At 39.2% G+C, this 17,262-nt stretch overlaps 1 protein-coding gene and 1 long non-coding RNA gene across 27 annotated transcripts in view; one reads left to right on the forward strand and one right to left on the reverse strand.

The window, feature by feature from the left end:
* LOC115936660 (uncharacterized) overlaps nt 1–5,552 on the reverse strand; it is a 105,887-nt gene extending 100,335 nt beyond the window's left edge. For 4 of the 23 annotated variants that reach the window (XR_014138664.1, XR_014138665.1, XR_014138667.1 and 1 more), the window contains exons 1-2: nt 5,231–5,532; nt 2,812–2,858 (exon numbers count right to left, since the gene is read on the reverse strand). This is a non-coding gene — a long non-coding RNA (uncharacterized LOC115936660). Of the gene's footprint in view, nt 1–2,811; nt 2,859–5,116 lie in introns of all 23 variants that reach the window. The other 19 variants (XR_014138668.1, XR_014138669.1, XR_014138671.1 and 16 more) reach the window with 17 other exon arrangements.
* Nucleotides 5,495–17,207, forward strand: PSMA1 (proteasome 20S subunit alpha 1). 4 transcript variants are annotated; one of them, XM_081798543.1, is made up of 10 exons: nt 5,495–5,641; nt 7,102–7,146; nt 7,519–7,620; nt 7,741–7,844; nt 9,698–9,786; nt 10,594–10,664; nt 10,748–10,877; nt 12,050–12,129; nt 15,698–15,808; nt 17,068–17,207. In XM_081798543.1, exons 1-10 carry the CDS (start codon nt 5,639–5,641, stop codon nt 17,122–17,124), a joined length of 792 nt encoding a protein of 263 aa, XP_081654669.1. In that variant the 5' UTR covers nt 5,495–5,638; the 3' UTR covers nt 17,125–17,207. The 4 variants fall into 4 exon arrangements, with proteins under 4 accessions (XP_081654669.1, XP_081654666.1, XP_081654667.1 ...); XM_081798540.1 differs by lacking the exon at nt 5,495–5,641 and adding an exon at nt 5,670–5,888; XM_081798541.1 differs by lacking the exon at nt 5,495–5,641 and adding an exon at nt 5,670–5,846.
* Nucleotides 17,208–17,262: the final 55 nt, after the last annotated feature.

A 17,262-nucleotide genomic window follows, 5' to 3' on the forward strand; every position in this document is an offset into this window, starting at 1 on the left:
AAGTACAGGTACTATTCTAAGCACAGGTGACTACAGCAGTGAATGAAATATATGAAAATTCCTTGCTTTCATGGAGCCAATATCGGACAAGCAAAGTGGAATCGGACAAGCAAAGATGGCTGGCTAATTGCAAAGATGAGTTTTGAGTTCGATCAAAATCTATACTCCCAGAGGTGTGAGGCAAAGCCATTCTGGATATCTGGATCAGATATGGGCTACTGAAGAAAGTCAAGTGGAAGAGTAGAGACTTGCACAGAAAGAAGCTTGAGGCATATAGCACAGATGCTGGCAACTGACATTGAGCTGATTGCCAGGTGACATATATTTACCCAAGTGCAAGCAAGAGATTGCCAGTATTTGCTCATCAGGGTAAGGTGAGGGTAGAGGTGTTTCTGAAGAATACATAAAGTATGGGGCGCCTGGGTGGCTCAGTTGGTTAAACGACTGCCTTCGGCTCAGGTCATGATCCCAGGGTCCTCGGATCGAGCCCCGCATCAGGCTTCCTGCTCAGCAGGAGGCCTGCTTCTCCCTCTCCCACTCCCCCTGCTTGTGTTCCCTCTCTCGCTGTCTCTCTCTCTGTGTCAATTAATTAAATAAATAAAATCTTAAAAAAAAAAGAATGCATAAAATAACAAGTGTCAGGTGTAAACACCTGTTAAGCTCAGAGAGCATCAACCCTTAATTACAGAACTGTATTAGCCATGTTAAGAACTCTCTTGCCCTTCCCTCTGTTCCAACCTACTTGGTGTTGGTAATGGAACAGGGTATTAAAAAAGAAGTCAACCATTCCCCTTTTGTCATGGCAGGCTCAAGCTGGAGGGAAGAGGCTTCATTCCTAAAGATTTTATTATTATACTGAACATATTAATTGCTGCTCTGAGGCTGTTGAATTGACTAGCTAATATTGGTGATATTTGTGCCCCGTTTCATTCCAGGAGCAGGGAGGAATTAACTTCACTGGGTATGGTTTTTGTTTTTGTTTTTTTAAGGAACAGAGAGTGTGAGGGCTCACGGGCCCTGGGGGAGTGTGGGAGGGGCCGAAGGGGAGAGAGAATCTTCAGCAGGCTCCACACTCAGCATAGAGCCCCACTCCGGGCTCAATCTCATGACTCTGAGACCATGACCCAAGCCAAAATCAAGAGGCTGATGCTCAACTGCCTGAGCCACCCAGGCACACCATCTACTGGGTGTGTTGTAATATATGGGGGAAAATAGTAAGTTATTTGCAAACTGCAGCCTATATCTCATTTGTACAATGTACCAATTACAGTTGCTAACCAGAGTAACATATTGAGACTTATATGCCCATGGGGAAAAATTTCAACTTGGCTTTTATTTAGCATTTACTTTTTATTTGATTCTAGAAAAGCCTGGTATAGGGGTGCTTGGGTGGCTCAGTCGGTTAAGTGTCTGCCTTCAGCTCAGGTCATGATCTCGGGGTTCTGGGATGGAGCCCTGTATCAGGCTACCTGCTCAGCGGGGAGTCTGCTTCTCCCTCTGCCTCTCCCCCTACCCTGCTTGTACTCTCTCTCTCGCCAACTCTCTCTCAAATAAATAATAAATAAAATATTTTTATAAAAAATAGGGGCGGCCTGGGTGGCTCAGTCGGTTAAGCATCTGCCTTCAGTTCAGGTCATGATCCCAGGGTCCTGGGATTGAGCCCTGCATCGGGCTCCCTGCTCAGCGGGAACCTGCTTCTCCCTCTCCCTCTGCTGCTCCCCCTGCTTGTGCTCTCTCTCTGTCAAATAAATAAAATCTTTAAAAAAATAAAACAAATAAAAAATAAAATTAAGAAGCCTGACATACATTAACCAATGAAAGAAGTAGTGCTACATTTGCTGACCCAGTCTTCTTTTTTTTTTTTTTTTTAAAGATTTTATTTATTTATTTGAGAAAGAGAATGAGAGACAGAGAGCATGAGAGGGAAGAGGATCAGAGGGAGAAGCAGACTCCCCGCTGAGCAGGGAGCCCGATGCGGGACTCGATCCCGGGACTCCAGGATCATGACCTGAGCCGAAGGCAGTCGCCTAACCAACTGAGCCACCCAGGCGCCCCTGCTGACCCAGTCTTCTTACAAAATATCTTTACTGACCAATTTTTCAGCTCTTGGTTAAGGACCAAGATGTATCCCAAGCCAAATCCCCAAAACATGCAGAGAAGAGCTGAAAGTCATATAAAAACTTTATTAAGTACTTAGGACCTTCAGTTTTGACAAAAAGGACAACCAAATGCCCCTTCTGATGGCTCATAAGTGGAGCTTTGATAAGAGCCAATCACTGTGAATGAATAATATATCACAAAGCCCCAGATATTTGCTTAGGAGATAATACCCAAAAGGGCAAGTTTGAGAATAAGAGATTCATCACTCTTTCATTCAACAAATGTTTAGTGGGTGCCTATTATTATGCCAGGCTTTGTCCTAAGCACTAGAAATACCTCAGTAAATAAAAAATTCCTATTCTTGAGTATTTATGTGATTCCCTGTTACATATTTACAGTATCCCCATGCTGTACCCCCCAACTTTTAATTGAGTTAGCTTCACTGGGTTTCTTTTCTTTCCATTCAACAGGTTCTTTCTACAAAAGTAACACAGTAACAAGTTAATGGAAGGCAACTCCTACAGATCAATGAGAAAATGACTAATAATAATAAATTGAGAAAAGGAATTAAGTGACAATTCACTAGAGCAACATAAATTGCCAAGAAATACATGAAAAGATTTTTTTTGCTAGTAATCAAAAAATACAAATTAAAGTTTTGTTTTTTTTCTTTTTCTGCCTATCAGCTTAGTAAAGGTAAAAAGTACTCACCCTATCCAGTGCTGGTGAAGTCATAAAGAAAGTGGAACTCTCAGGCACTGTAGAATATAAATTGATATTAACTTTTTACTTTTTTGTAATTTAGCCATATCCTAATTGTAAATGCAGGTTCCCTTTGACCTGGCAATTCTGTTACTATGAATTCATCATAAGGAGGTAATCAGGAAATGTGTGTATGTATAAGAATATTCATTATAGTATTTTTATAATAGCAAAGGCTTGGGAATAATCTAATGGCTCACCCATAGTTAATTATCGTATTTCTACACAATGGAATATATGCAACTATTGAAAATAATATATATCATTACTTAATGAACATGAAAACATGGCCATAACTTTTTTGAAAAGATTTTATTTGTTTATTTATTTGAGAGAGAGCTCGCTCGCACAGGCACAAGGAGGGAAAGGGGCAGAGGGGGAGGGAAAGAGGGAGAGAATCTGAAGCAGACTCCCCACTGAGTGTGGAGCCGATATGGGGCTCTATCTCATGACCCTGAGATCATGACCTAAGCCGAAACCAAGAGTCAGATGCTTAACCGACTGAGCCACCCAGGTGTCCCTGTCATAACTTTTTTTTTTTTTTTTATCTGAGAGAGAGAATGGGAGACAGAGAGCATGAGAGGGGGAGGATCAGAGGGAGAAGCAGACTCCCCGCTGAGCAGGGAGTCCGATGTGGGACTCGATCCCGGGACTCCAGGATCATGACCTGAGCTGAAGGCAGTCGCTTAACCAACTGAGCCACCCAGGCGCCCCCTGCCATAACTTTTTAAGTGTAGTATAAAACAATTTAGTATGATCTTATTTGTAAAAACAATTATATATTTATTATACATATACATATACATAAATATATATATATATATATTTTTTTAAGTAGGCTCCATGCCCAGTGTGGAGCCCAATGTGGGGCTTGAACTCACAACCCTGAGATCAAGACCTGAGCTGAGATCAAGAGTCGGAAACTTAACAAGACGGAGCCACCCAGGTGCCCCCATTATACATATTTTTGAAGCAAGTGAATATATACATATGTAGAAAAGAATAGGTCAAAATGTTTATGTACTATATGAAAAATTTTAAATGAGTAGTTACTTAATCATTCAACATTCACTAAACAATATTTATTAAGCACTTAGTATGTGCTAGGCATTATGCTGAGTGCTAAAGAAACAAAAGAGAACAATCTGTTAATTTAAACCTGTTAATTTAATCCACTAAATTAACAGTGATTTTTTAAAATGACCACAACCAGCATTGGTGAATTTGAGGAGGAGGAGACCCTCATATATTATTGTGAAGAGCGCCAAATCTGAACCACTAGACCACCAGGGAGGTTTCATATAATATTGTGCAGAGTATAAACTGGTAAAACATTTCTGGAGGGCAACTTAGCACTTTCTATTAAAAGTTTTAGAAAAATCCATTTCATTTGACCCTACAATTCCATTTTTAGGAATTTATTCTAAAGAAAGGAGTATAGCCTGCTTCTCCCCCTGCCTGCCACTCCCCTGCTTGTGCTCTCTCTCTGACAAATAAATAAAATCTTAAAAAAAGAGGGGGGGAGTATAAAAATATCTATCAAGCAGCTCATAAATGAGTGGGTGACTAGGGGGGAATCTAAATATTAAACAATGCGGACTTGTGTAAATAAAACATCGTACATTCATAATGCAGAATACTAGAAAGTCGTATTTAACCTAAAAATGTTTAACAGGGAAAAAAAGACCAAAATATAAAAGTGAAAGGTTTAAAAAGAGTGTGATACTAAATTGCTCTGAACTTGAGCAAATCACTTAAGTGATCTGAGTCTGTTACTTCATCTGCAAAGTTTAGATCATTAAGGATCCTTTCAATTCGTACCTTACCTGAGCCTCGGTACTTATCTTTTATGCTTTATAAAGAAGATAAGTCACCATTGGCACAAAGTAGATGTTACTGTACTAAAGTATTTCATCTGGGGATTTACCAAAAGTTCTCAACAGAGAAAATATGTGTTTCAGAAGTAAATCCCCAGTTTTTTTTCAGGGTCTAATCTACCAGATTAAAAAATTACATTAAAAAAAAACACACATAAAAACCAAGCATCATGCTTGGTTTTGAGACCACAGAAAGACATTACTGCCCTCATGGAGTTGAAAGTCTTGTAGAGGAAACCAATAATGATAAAGAGTGATCAATGGCAACAGAGCCTTGAGAAATGTTTTCTCCAGGAAATAGAGAAAAGGACTCCAAAGGAGAAAGAAACGCATATACACAGACAACATACTTGACGAAGAGTGTGGCTGACACATACAAACAGACCATTATTTTGTGGCCTTTCTTACAGCCTCGTCCTTCTCCCAGTCAGACAACACCCCAAATCTCTGTGGACCCTGAACGAGAGATGTCCAGCGGCACACTGGATCACCTACAGTCGCAGGCGTCGTCTCGATCGATTTCAGGTGTATCGGCCGGGCGGGTGAGGAACTGGCGGGAATCTGCAACACACAGGTAATAACCACTGAGAATCCAAGAAGGGCGATTTTGTAGAGGCCGCCCCGCAGCTCTCAGCTGCCGCAGGCACTCCTAGCCCAAGATTTCCCGCCAATCTCAACTCCTCCTTCTTCCTAGGCCCCGCCCACTCTGGAGGGGCTGCGAGCTTTGAGGGCGGGGAAGCGTTGGGTGTCTATCGATATCTCTGGGATAGACTGCCCTGCCCTGCGCCGCCTCCGTCAAAATCCCGAAGGCTTCTCTGTAGATCGCCGAGTGGTAGTTTCGGCAACTTTCCTGAAACCGCACCTCTGCAGGAGGCCGCAGCCAGACCCGCGCCGGAACCATGGTGCGTTGGATTCTGAGCGCCGGCAGGGTTGGGGGTGAGGTCCGCCGGCAAGGGGATGGCGAGCCGGTCCTCCTGTCATCCTCAGAGCGGCCCGGGGCCACGGGGTATGGGAACCTTCGCCAACGGGAGGGTTCCGGCAGTGATTCAGCATCTCCGGCCTGGCCGGGAGAGGGGCGGTGGGTACTCCGTGCGACCATTCTCCGGGGTTCGTTTAGCTTTCTGGCGGGCCTGGGACGCTACTTCCTCGGTCAGCTATCTGAGTTCGCTCCTCCAGTTCCTTCAGTGGTGTGGTTCTGAGCGGCCCAGAGTGGCCCCTCGTGCTCTGTGTGGGAGGGAGGAGGAAATAGGGACTTGACTTCTCGGCTTCACTGTAATGCTAGTGCAGACTTGATCCCAGGGTTTGGGTTCCAGGACAGCGTCCATTTTACTTGTGGGTTCATCTGATTTCTCTCTCCCAAAGAGCTTGATCAGAAAGGGTTCTTTTCCCGGCGCCCGGATGGCTCAGTCAGTTAAGCGTCTGCCTTTGGCTCTGGTCATGATCCCAGGGTCCTGGGATCAAGCCTCCTGTCGGGTTCCCTGACCCTCAGGGAGTGTGCTTCTCTCCCTCTCGCTCCCTCCCCGTCCCCCCGGCTGTTGTGCTCTCTCTCTCTCTCTCAAATAAATAAAATCTTAAAAAAAAGGGGGGGTTCTTTTCAATCACTTTGTCCACTCACCTATTTTTACGGATGAATAAACGGAGGCTGAGAGAAGTGGTGATATCACGGTTACCACCTAGCCTCAGGGCTTCCAGACTCCTATCTACCATTCCAGCACTCAACTTTCTCGCTCTCCCCTCCGTCCCCCGATTATTCTCCCAAGATTCGGCTAGTAGACTTGTTTTAATGTCCTTATTAAAGCAGTAATGGTTCTGATGCTGTAGCTATTTGTGTCAGTGTCTAACTTCCTGAGAATATTCTTGTGTTTATTCATTCAGTATGAATGTATATATGTTCAAGGCACTGTTTTAAGTGCAGTAAGGGTTCAAAGATAAATTTGCCATATCCATAATCATAAAGTAGAAGGGGACGTGTGGATAAAGAACCGGTGGGAGTATATGTTGGAATTTTGGGAGAAAAGATGGAGAAGACTTAAAGAGGTAGACATATGAGCTAGTTTATAGAAAAAGAGGGAAGAGCATAAGCAGGGAAGGGAAGGAAAGTTGACACTATGAGCTTTAGTAATTGAACCCAAAGGGAGTGCTACAGTAGAACTGAAAGTTGGGAAGTTAGGTCTCATCTAGATCTGCTCCTCACTTCTATCTCATGTTTGCAACTGAGTAATCTTCCAATGAGGTTGTATTAACAGCACATGTTAATGTTGAATCTAAACAGATGGGAGAACATTTTTTAATGATAGAGCTTATTAAAAATTGGAATTTGTAATGTTCTTAAATCAATAGGTGTTTTTTCTTTTGCTTTCAGTTTCGCAACCAGTATGACAATGATGTCACTGTTTGGAGCCCTCAGGTAAAAATGTTTTATACTTGTGAAGTAGCTTTAGAGGGTCACCTAGCTAGCTCACTGTTAGAGCATGCAACTCTTGGTCTTTGGGTGGTGAGTTTGAGCCCCACTTTGTGTGTGGAGCCTACTTAAGAAAGAAAGAAAGAAAGAAAGAAAGAAAGGAATTCATGAAATTGTAGGCTGTTAGAAAATGGAATATAATCATTTTAGACATTCCTGGAACCTAAATTTATCATTAAAGTAAGTTTTCTAATTTAAAAGAAAAATCATTTGAGATTTAACTATATTCACCTGAGATTTGGGAATACTAGATCAATTTTAAATATATAAAATGGTCTTGTAAGATGACTCTAAGATGTGTTGTTGTTTTCTCTTTAGGGCAGGATTCATCAAATTGAGTATGCAATGGAAGCTGTCAAGCAAGGTTCAGCCACAGTTGGTCTGAAATCAAAAACGCATGCAGTGTTGGTTGCATTGAAGGTGAGTGAGGCAGTAAATAAATCTTCCTCGTGTAGAAAATGGTACTAACAAATGTAAGTTTCACTGTACAAATAATAAAATTATAAATGTGTTTTTATGTTTTATAATGTCTCTGTTTAGAGAGCACAGTCAGAGCTTGCAGCTCATCAGAAAAAAATTCTCCATGTTGACAACCATATTGGTATCTCAATTGCGGGACTTACTGCTGATGCTAGACTGTTATGGTGAGTATGATCATGAAAAACAAAAGAAACATCCCTTTTGATTCATCCAGCTAAGATATTTGAGGAAGTTGTCTGCAGAGTTTCTAAGTTCAGATTGTGATACCTTAGTGGATTTGGGCTCAGTTACTAAGTACTCCATTTCTTGATCCCTATAGTAGTAACTACTAGAATTAACCATGTTAAGAGTAAAGCTTTAGAGAAGTCACCAAATAATGTGATACTTGTTAACTCAGGGTATATTGTTTGAGACAATGTTATGTCTAAGAAGAGCTTGACACTTTTGTCTGGTTTCTAATGATCGGAGGAACTACCCTTCCTTTCTTTAATATGCCAGTATTTATTAGACATATATTTTTTGTGAAGCTCAATACTGGATACCACATGGTACACAAGGGTGAGTCAGATATGCATCTCGTCTTTTAGGAACTTAAAATCTAGTAGTATATCTATAATACCAGGTAGATTTCTGTGAGAGTCCAGGGGAGATAGAGATTACTTCTAGTTGAGAGGTGTTGTATAAATGAAGAGCTGGGGTTTGAAGTCATGCAGATTGAGTTTCGTTCTCACCTTTACCACTTAGTATTTGAGATGAGGCTGGTTACTTAAACCATCGACTCTTTTTTTTTTTTTCCCCATCAATTCTTTTAGTATTTTATTTTTCAAGGTTATTGTTTAAGAGCCTAACATGTAGAGCATTTAACACAGTGCCTTTCAGGTAATATATGAATGTGTGTTGGGAGATCAAAGGTAGTTAGCCAAAACTAATTTCTTAAGTCTGTGATTTAATTAGGGAAGAAAGAATATAAGCATTAAGGGCAAATAGTAGTGCTACTGTTTTAAGTTTTCAGGTTACCCGGCAAGCTCCCTGCTCTCTTGGGTTGGCGATACAGTGAGAGCATTATTGGTTTCTGAAAGCTCTTGAAAATGTAAAATATGTTGCATGGTTAAACGTTTTATTTAATCCAATCTATCCAAAATATTGCCATGTCAACATGTAATCAATATAAAAACCTGGTTAATGAGCTCTTCTACATTGGTTTTTGTACTGAGTCTTTGAAATTTCATGTGTATTTTGCACTTACAGTACTTCTTAATTCAGACTAGCCACTTTTGAAGTGCTGAATAGTCACATATAACCAGTACCTGCCATGTTGAGCAGTGCAGTTTAGATAGCCTTGGGAAATGGCCTTCAAAGTACTGAACAAATAGCATGGTTCCCGCAGTCAATATTTGATTCTCAGATGTGACATACACATAAACTGGACAAAGCAACATGGAAGGAAAGGTGCATATCCATTTCTTGCTGTTTATCCTCTTGTCTTTAATAGTTAGGCATGAATTCCCTTTTCCCCAGGGTTGCATTTGCTTGAATCTTGCCAGGGTTAACAGTGAGGCTCAACAGTCTGGTGTCCAGCGTCTCCTCTAGAGTGCTGCTTGTGGGTAGAAGCACTGTTGGCAAGAACATGTCGCAGTGCCCTAGTACAGGTTCTATTTCTTGCAGTTGCTCTACTGGGGAAACTTCAGCTGGTTCAAGACCTAGCATTAGGACAATCTTGGCACAGTGGGAAGGGTAAGAAAAGAGAGCTTGCTCTTTTTCTCTTGCTCAGCCTTCTCTGTTCTCTAAAGTGCTCAGAGACCAAGTTTATCTAGAGCTAAGGAATATTTTAATCTTTTTTTTAAAAACCTCAGGTGGCCCAAGAGTTTGGTATAAATATGCATCCTTGTGGCATGTCTTTCTCATTCCCTTGTGTGGATGTAATCCATGTGAAGCAGGCAAAAAGAAATGAAATTACTTCATTTAGATTGAAATAACTCTGATATGAAATAACTAATTTTCCTTGTTTCTTTTTTAGTAATTTTATGCGCCAAGAGTGTTTGGATTCCAGATTTGTATTTGACAGACCTCTTCCTGTGTCTCGTCTTGTATCTCTAATTGGAAGCAGTATCCTTTTTTTGTAGCATTTATGGTTGTGAACTTTAGATAGAGTTTTGATACTTAAGCATTATGTTAATTATTGGGCATATAATACATGGCGTAGGTAAGATTTTGAAAACTTTAAGGTTAGTTACTTTTCAATAACAGAATGTTTAAAATTTAGAAGGAGAATTGTGGGACGTTTTGCCATGGAAAAATGTGTTCTAAATAAGGAATTGGGGGGTGCCTGGGTGGCTCAGTTGGTTGGGCAACTGCCTTCGGCTCGGGTCATGATCCCGGAGTCCTGGGATCGAGTCCTCCTTCGGGCTCCTGGCTCAGCGGGGAGCCTGTTTCTCCCTCTGACCCTCTCCCATCTCCTGCTGTTTCTCACTCTCTCTCTCTCTCTCAGATAAATAAATAAATACATAAAATCTCTAAATAAGGAATTGGGTTGCTCTTTCGTCAGCCCTTTTCCAGACCCAGATAAGCCCAATTTGAGGAAAACCATTCGAGTCTCATTTTTAGAGAAGATTTTTAAAGTTTTTTATTGGTGGTTCTAGATGTCCTTCAAAATTATTGACCCCTTATAGCCAAAACAGATGAGGTTCTCTACATGAGAAGAGATCATTTTGCTAGCGCTTATTCTTGAGTTTGGTGGATAGTCCTAACATTTTTTAACACTAGGCCAAAGAAATATTTCTCTTTTATTTTTTTCTTGCTGTGGTGGATTATGCAGCGACTAAAAAATACAGAGCTCTTTGTCAATAGTGCTTAATTTGAAAATAAAGGTAGTACTTTATTCCTTATTAGAACAGTTTCTTTAACTAGTTTAAGAGACCCAGATACCAACACAACGATATGGCCGGAGACCATATGGTGTTGGGCTGCTTATTGCTGGTTATGATGTAAGTTCATAGAATTGTTATATTTTAATGATTTTTTAAAAACTGACTAGAAATTATATAGTGTATATATATTCTGTTTGTAGGATATGGGCCCTCACATTTTCCAAACCTGTCCATCTGCCAACTATTTTGACTGTAGAGCCATGTCCATTGGAGCCCGTTCTCAATCAGCTCGTACTTACTTGGAGAGACATATGTCTGGGTTTATGGAGTGTAAGTGATTTTTTTTGGTCCCCTCCAGTCTTTATATAGTGAATAAATAGTATCCTAAATGAAGAAAACTATCAGCTTTACAGAAAGAGTTTTTTGTTTTATTTTGTTTTTAAATAAGCCCTTGGAGTGTTCATTATTTCTATTATGCATATGGTTATTACCCCATCTAGTCATTACAGTAGTTTCGATCACTAGTAGACCTTTGTCAAAATACAAATACGAAAATACAAATGTCCTCAACTTTGAAAACTCTTGGTTCAGTTGGTCTGAAGTGTGCCCCAGCCAGAGTTGAGAACCACTTGGTTACCAATTATAAGTTCTGTTACCAACTTTTAGTTTTCTGTGATTCTCATCTTATTTTTAGCCACACAGACATTTCTACATTAAGTAGTCCATAAACAAGTAAAAAATTAATGTACCTATGGGAAAGAAAGGTAAAAATGTTGATGTAAGATGTGATCATAGGATAGGTTTTCAAGCGCTCTGCTTATGCAAGGGTCTTAGATTAACACATGCTTTTTGGACATCTCTTGAGGTGACCATGTGGTTGTTTCCCCTTCATTTTATTGTGGTGTATTGCATTATTTGACTTTTGAATGTTAAACCAGCTTTGTATTCCTAGGATAAATCACTCTTGCTCATGATTTATAATATAGACTATATATATATACACACATACATACATATGTTTATGTAAACATAAATGTTGCTGGATTCATTTTGCTGATACTTTGTTGAAGTTTTTTGTGTCTGTATTTATAAGGGTTATTGATCTGTAGTTTTATTTTCTTGTGATATCTTTGTCTGGTTTTGTTATCAGGTTAATACTGGCCACATAGAAAGAGTTGGAGACTTTGTTTATAAAGAGCAAATACCTTCCATAGAACACATCCTACAAAACTTTGTGCTGTGTCATTTGTGAATCAGGATTCTCATTTAATTTAGCATAAAAAGGTCAAATTTAGTAACAAAAATCATGTTCTCTTATTAAATAAAGTAATAGTGATGTTATTATTATTAGATTATATGGCTAAACATTACAATTTTGGCTGTTTTTATTGTGATATATTTAGTATGTGACTGAAACCATAATTTCAGACTACAGACCTGACAAATAAAAGCCACCTAGCATGAAGATGAAATTAAGAAATAATTGTTGATTTATTATATAGGCAATTTGAATGAACTGGTTAAACATGGTCTGCGTGCCTTACGAGAGACACTTCCTGCAGAACAGGACCTAACTACAAAGGTAGATATCATATTTTTCAATTTCAGATTTTAACATTACAGGTCAATCATTTATTTCATAAATATAACAGAGGAGTATATACTTAACAGTTCTTTAATTTGGGAGATGGTTGCCTTGGTTCGTTCTTTCTCTTTAAGCTATTCACTAAATGATCTGATTTTGAAATAATTTTCAAACATTTCTTTTTGGAATAAAGCAATAAAACCAATAAGTCTTAGGTGCAGTGTCCTTCAGTTTCTTCAGCAGGTAGGAATATCTTCATATTATTAACTCAGTTAACAAATATATAATATTGAGCACCTACCATGTGTAGGCACTAGACATTGAGAATATAATAAACATGGCAAACATCTTGGCCTTCATGGAACATACATCCAAATCGGGGAGATAGACAATATACCCATAAGTGAATTATATAATATTATTAGAAAATGATAAATACTATAGAAAACATAGGTTAAGAGGAGAAAGGAGGACCATCTGGGTATAGGAAGGGGGTTTGGTGAGGGAAATTTAAAATAGGGTGGTCAAGGATGGCGTCACTAAGAAAGTGAAATTTGAGGGAAGTATCTAAAGGAGGTGAGTGAGTGAGTGATTCAGATGTCTGGAGGAAGATCATTCCAGGAATACAAGTATAAGGGCCTTGAGTCCAGAATATTAATTGAGGCAAGAAGGCCAGGAGTGTTAGAGGCAATGATCAAGAGGAAGAGAAGGAATAAAGTCAGATAATGGAGACCAGATCATGTATAAACCATTGCAGGTACTTTGGATTTACTGAGTGGATTGTTAGAGTTTGAACAGAAGAATACTTGATTTGATTTAGGTTTCAAAAGAGTTATTCTGGTCACCATTCTGAAAATAGATTGTAGTGGGCAACATGCGTGAAAATAGTTTTAAAACTTATGGTAATACAGATGAGAAATTGTGGTGAAGTAAAGGAGCTTGGAGTTGGAGATGGGAATAAGTGGTTCGGTTTTGGGTATGTTTTAAAATTAGAGCTAAAAATATTTGCTAGTGAATTGGTTGTGAGGGTGTAAAAACAACAAAAAAAGTTGTTTTCAAGATTTTGGGCTTGATTAGAGGAAGGAGAAATTTATGGTTTACTGAGCTGGATAAGACAGTGGAAGGAACATGTCTTGGGGTAGGAGTTGTGGAGAAAGATCAGGCAGTTAGCTTAGGACTTACAAAACTTGAAATGCCTACTGTCTATTGGTGATATAGAATAAGTAGATATTGGGGCATCTGGCTGGCTCAGTCAGTAGAGCATGCGGCTCTTGATCTTGGGATCATGAGTTCAAGCCCCATGTTGGGCGTAAAACTTACTTAAAAAAAAAAAAAATGTAAACAGCCATCAGATGTGTATGCCCTGGAGTTTGGTAGAGAATGGTCTAGCTAGACTTAACAAATGTTGGAGTCTTTATGTAGAAATGGCACTTAGAGATTGGACTGGATGAAACCACTAAAGGAATCGAATAGTTTCACAAGAAGTTTGAGGCCTGGGCAAGGGGCACTCTAACCTTTAGAGATTGGAAGGTGAGTATCAGCAAAAAGGGACTTAGAAAGATGACCACGGAGGTAGGAGGAAAACTTGGAAAGTGAGACATTCTTGAAAACAAATGAAGAAAGTATTTCAAGGAGGAGGGAATGAATAATTGCTAATAGATCAAGGAAGATGTGGAATGAGAATTAACCATTAGATTAGCAATGATGGGGACTTGACTAGACAATTTCATTGGAATGGTGAGCCCAAAGCCTGAAAGGAATGGAATCAGGAGAGAATGGGAGAAGAGGAATTGGAGGCAGCTTTATGGAGATTTTCTCCTGCAGGTTCAGAGAAATGGGGTGCTGGCTGGAAGAGAATGTAGTGAGGGTTTTTTGTTGTTTTGGTTTTTTAAGATGGGAGAAATTACAGCACGTCTGTTGCATGGTTTTAAGAATAATCCAGTGTAAAGGAAAACATTTATATAGGATAAATATGAGAAAAGCTGCTGGACCAATGTCCTTAAACAGTACACAGGTGGAAAGGTAGACCTTAGAGAGGAAATTGGATCATTCATTCACACTAACAAGAAGGGAGAGAATCTACGGACATAGATACAGGAAACAGTAGTTACTATGGGAGCTTGTGAACATTCTCTTCTAATTGCTTCTGTTTTCTCAGTGAAATAAGGAGCAAGAAGAATGGAAAATGCTAGAAAGATGTCCAGGAGAAGAGATTGGATGATCTAGGGACCTGTATAGTACAATGCAGGAACCACTATGGGCCTCCTTGTGGTTAATGATCATTAACTAAAGTGAGATCAGTCAGCATTTTGTAAATCCATTTTATTATAGGATTGGATAATTGTTATTTAATATGTATGTGAAGAATTTACAGTCTGTGTAATCTTTTAAAAATAGTTTTTCCTATCCTAAAAATAATTTTTTTTTTCCAACAAAATCAGGAATGTACATTATTTTTATTTAAAGTACCCATAGGGGCGCCTGGGTGGCTCCGTCAGTCAAGCATCTGACTCTTGATTTTGGCTCAGGTCATGATGAGATCGAGCCCGCATCAGGCTCCATGCTGAGTGTGGAACCTGCTTAAGATTCTCTCTCTCCTTTCTCCCTCCCCGCCCCCCCAAAATAAATAAAGTACCCATAATGCCATCACTCCAAGATGACTGCCTTTTAAATTTTGGATTTACAGTTACCTGTTGACATTTACAATTTGGAAGAGTTTGCTCAGCTGTTTGGCTTTCTGATTTCATATTTTTACTGAATCATGGAGAATGATTTAGTGAAATCATTGAGAGAAGGCCTGTATATTCTTTTTTTTTTTTTTAAAGATTTTTTTTTTTTATTTATTTATTTGAGAGAGAGAATGAGATAGAGAGCATGAGAGGAGGGAGGTTCAGAGAGAGAAGCAGACTCCCTGCCGAGCAGGGAGCCCGATGCGGGACTCGATCCTGGGACTCCAGGATCATGACCTGAGCCGAAGGCAGTTGCTCAACCAACTGAGCCACCCAGGCACCCAGGCCTGTATATTCTTACGCCTCAAATTTCCACTAAAATTTTAATTTTACAGGAGCCTTTTTTACACTGGTTAGCATTCACTGAGCATTTTAAGAATTGCTCTTTAATTTTAACATGTAGAAAATTGTTCCAAGACCCCACCAAATTAACATTTTAGAACCTAAAACTTACTCTCTTTCCTTGTTAAGAACCATCATGTCTTAACTTACACAAGAAACAAACCTGATTATTTCTTTGGAGTTAGGCTTACTTCCCAGTTAAGTTGCTTGCTCTGGTAACATTGGTCTGCAACACATTTCCATTATGAGCCAAGTTACAAATTTCTAGGTGGCATAGATCTTTGGCATTACTCATGATTAGCAAAAGTGAATATTAAATCTGCAAGTTATGAGGATGTGCTAGTTTTCTTCTTCCTTTTTTCTCTATACTTAAGTATTTTTTAGTCTTATTAAGTGCTATATAAACTTTTATTCTGCATTTTTCACCCAACATTTAATCAAAAGCATTTTTCCAACATAAATTCTCTTGATTTTGAATTTCCCCCCCCCCCCAGAATGTTTCCATTGGAATTGTTGGTAAAGACTTGGAGTTTACGATTTATGATGATGATGATGTATCTCCATTCCTGGAAGGTCTTGAAGAAAGACCACAGAGAAAGGCACAGGTATATAACTAATCATAACACCAGAGGCTTTAGTTCTATCATAAACTACTGTTCCTACCACAATTGTTTAGTAGGTTCGCAGTTCAAATGGCAGTAGGAAAACTTAGAACTGAATAATGTAAAATACTGAGGGGGCAGTGATCTCCATAAACAACAAGGGTTGATGATTTGGTTATCTGTTGCTATTTTTCACTATTAAGTCATTCTTTTGCTGGTCTCATTTAGGATCTCTTGTAGTCTGTTGAAGCAGTGGGACTGGAACTTTCAAGATGGCTTTATTCACAGTCTTCTTTATTCATATTCTCTAGGTATATCCTAGAGGGACAGCTAGAAGGCTGGGACCTCTGCTAAGATGGCTGGACTACTGTCCATGTAATCTCAGAGCCTCTCTTTACCAGGGTCTCCTTATCAGGGTAGCAGCTCAGAGCTTGCAGAAGTTCAAAAGCTCAAAAGTGGAAGCTGCTAGACATTCTTAAAGGCTGAGGCTCAGGAGTGGCACAGCATCAGTTTTGCTCATTCTGTTGGTGAAAGGAAATCATAAGGCCAGCCAAGAGTCTGTAGGAAAGGGGACTGAAAGAAAGTTCATTGGGGACCCTTTGGAAACTAAATTGGCCCTTTACAAATATTGAGAAAAGGATCAGGAAGTATTGGGAAATCTCAGATTAAATACTGGTCTGTTTTGTTGTGTATTTAGAATACACAGTTGCTATTTATAGATACTTATTTGATAGCTGTGTAATTGAAAATAAAGTGTCCTGGAGAGAAATATTTTCTATAGTGTGAGTTTTTTTTCAACTTGGAGAGGATATTGTTGGTACTATTTGGAGGAGTAGGATTTGCATTATTTAAACTGTTGTTGATAAGAACCAGAACTGTTGCTGTGAGTTCCACACAGCTGATTTGTTTAGTCATGTTTTCTCTGTGTTTATTAGTGCTAAAGAGGATGAGAATGTGGAAAATGTACTGATTATATTCTAAGGCTAGTACTGATCCTTTATTCCTGAACAAGACAAAGTATGATAAAATGCTGGAATTGTTCAATGATGCTTAGGTTTTCAGACCTCTAAAATTATTTATGTTTTAAAAAAACAAAACACCTTTGTTCAGAAATTTTAACAGGACAATGAACTAAAATTGAGTATCCAAAATGTCTCCTAACCCCTTTTTCTTGTAAATTCTTTTATAATAATTGTGATTAGAAGTATATATTGGTCAAGTGTTTTTTTTTTAACCTGTTTTCTTTTTTCTTCCTCTTACAGCCTGCTCAGCCTGCTGATGAACCTGCAGAAAAGGCTGATGAACCGATGGAACATTAAGTTACAAGCCAGTCTGTATGTTTATTATCAAATCTGTAAGAATGCAGGAACATGTACTGATGACAATAATCTGTACGTAGGAATCAGTCCAGATGTGTTTTTCCCTAGCAACTTGTCTGAAACCATATAATGGTGTGC

Source organism: Leptonychotes weddellii, chromosome 11 (genome assembly GCF_054177405.1).
Source record: "Leptonychotes weddellii isolate Sample4059 chromosome 11, ASM5417740v2, whole genome shotgun sequence".
NCBI lineage: Eukaryota > Metazoa > Chordata > Mammalia > Carnivora > Phocidae > Leptonychotes > Leptonychotes weddellii.

Coding starts and splice junctions, on each gene's coding strand:
- PSMA1 (XM_081798540.1), top strand. CDS start 5,697: ATGGCGAGCCGGTCCTCCTGTCATCCTCAGAGCGGCCCGGGGCCACGG. Junction 5,889..7,101: donor CCTGGGACGCTACTTCCTCG/GTCAGCTATCTG, acceptor TTTTGCTTTCAG/TTTCGCAACCAGTATGACAA. Junction 10,878..12,049: donor TATGTCTGGGTTTATGGAGT/GTAAGTGATTTT, acceptor TTTATTATATAG/GCAATTTGAATGAACTGGTT.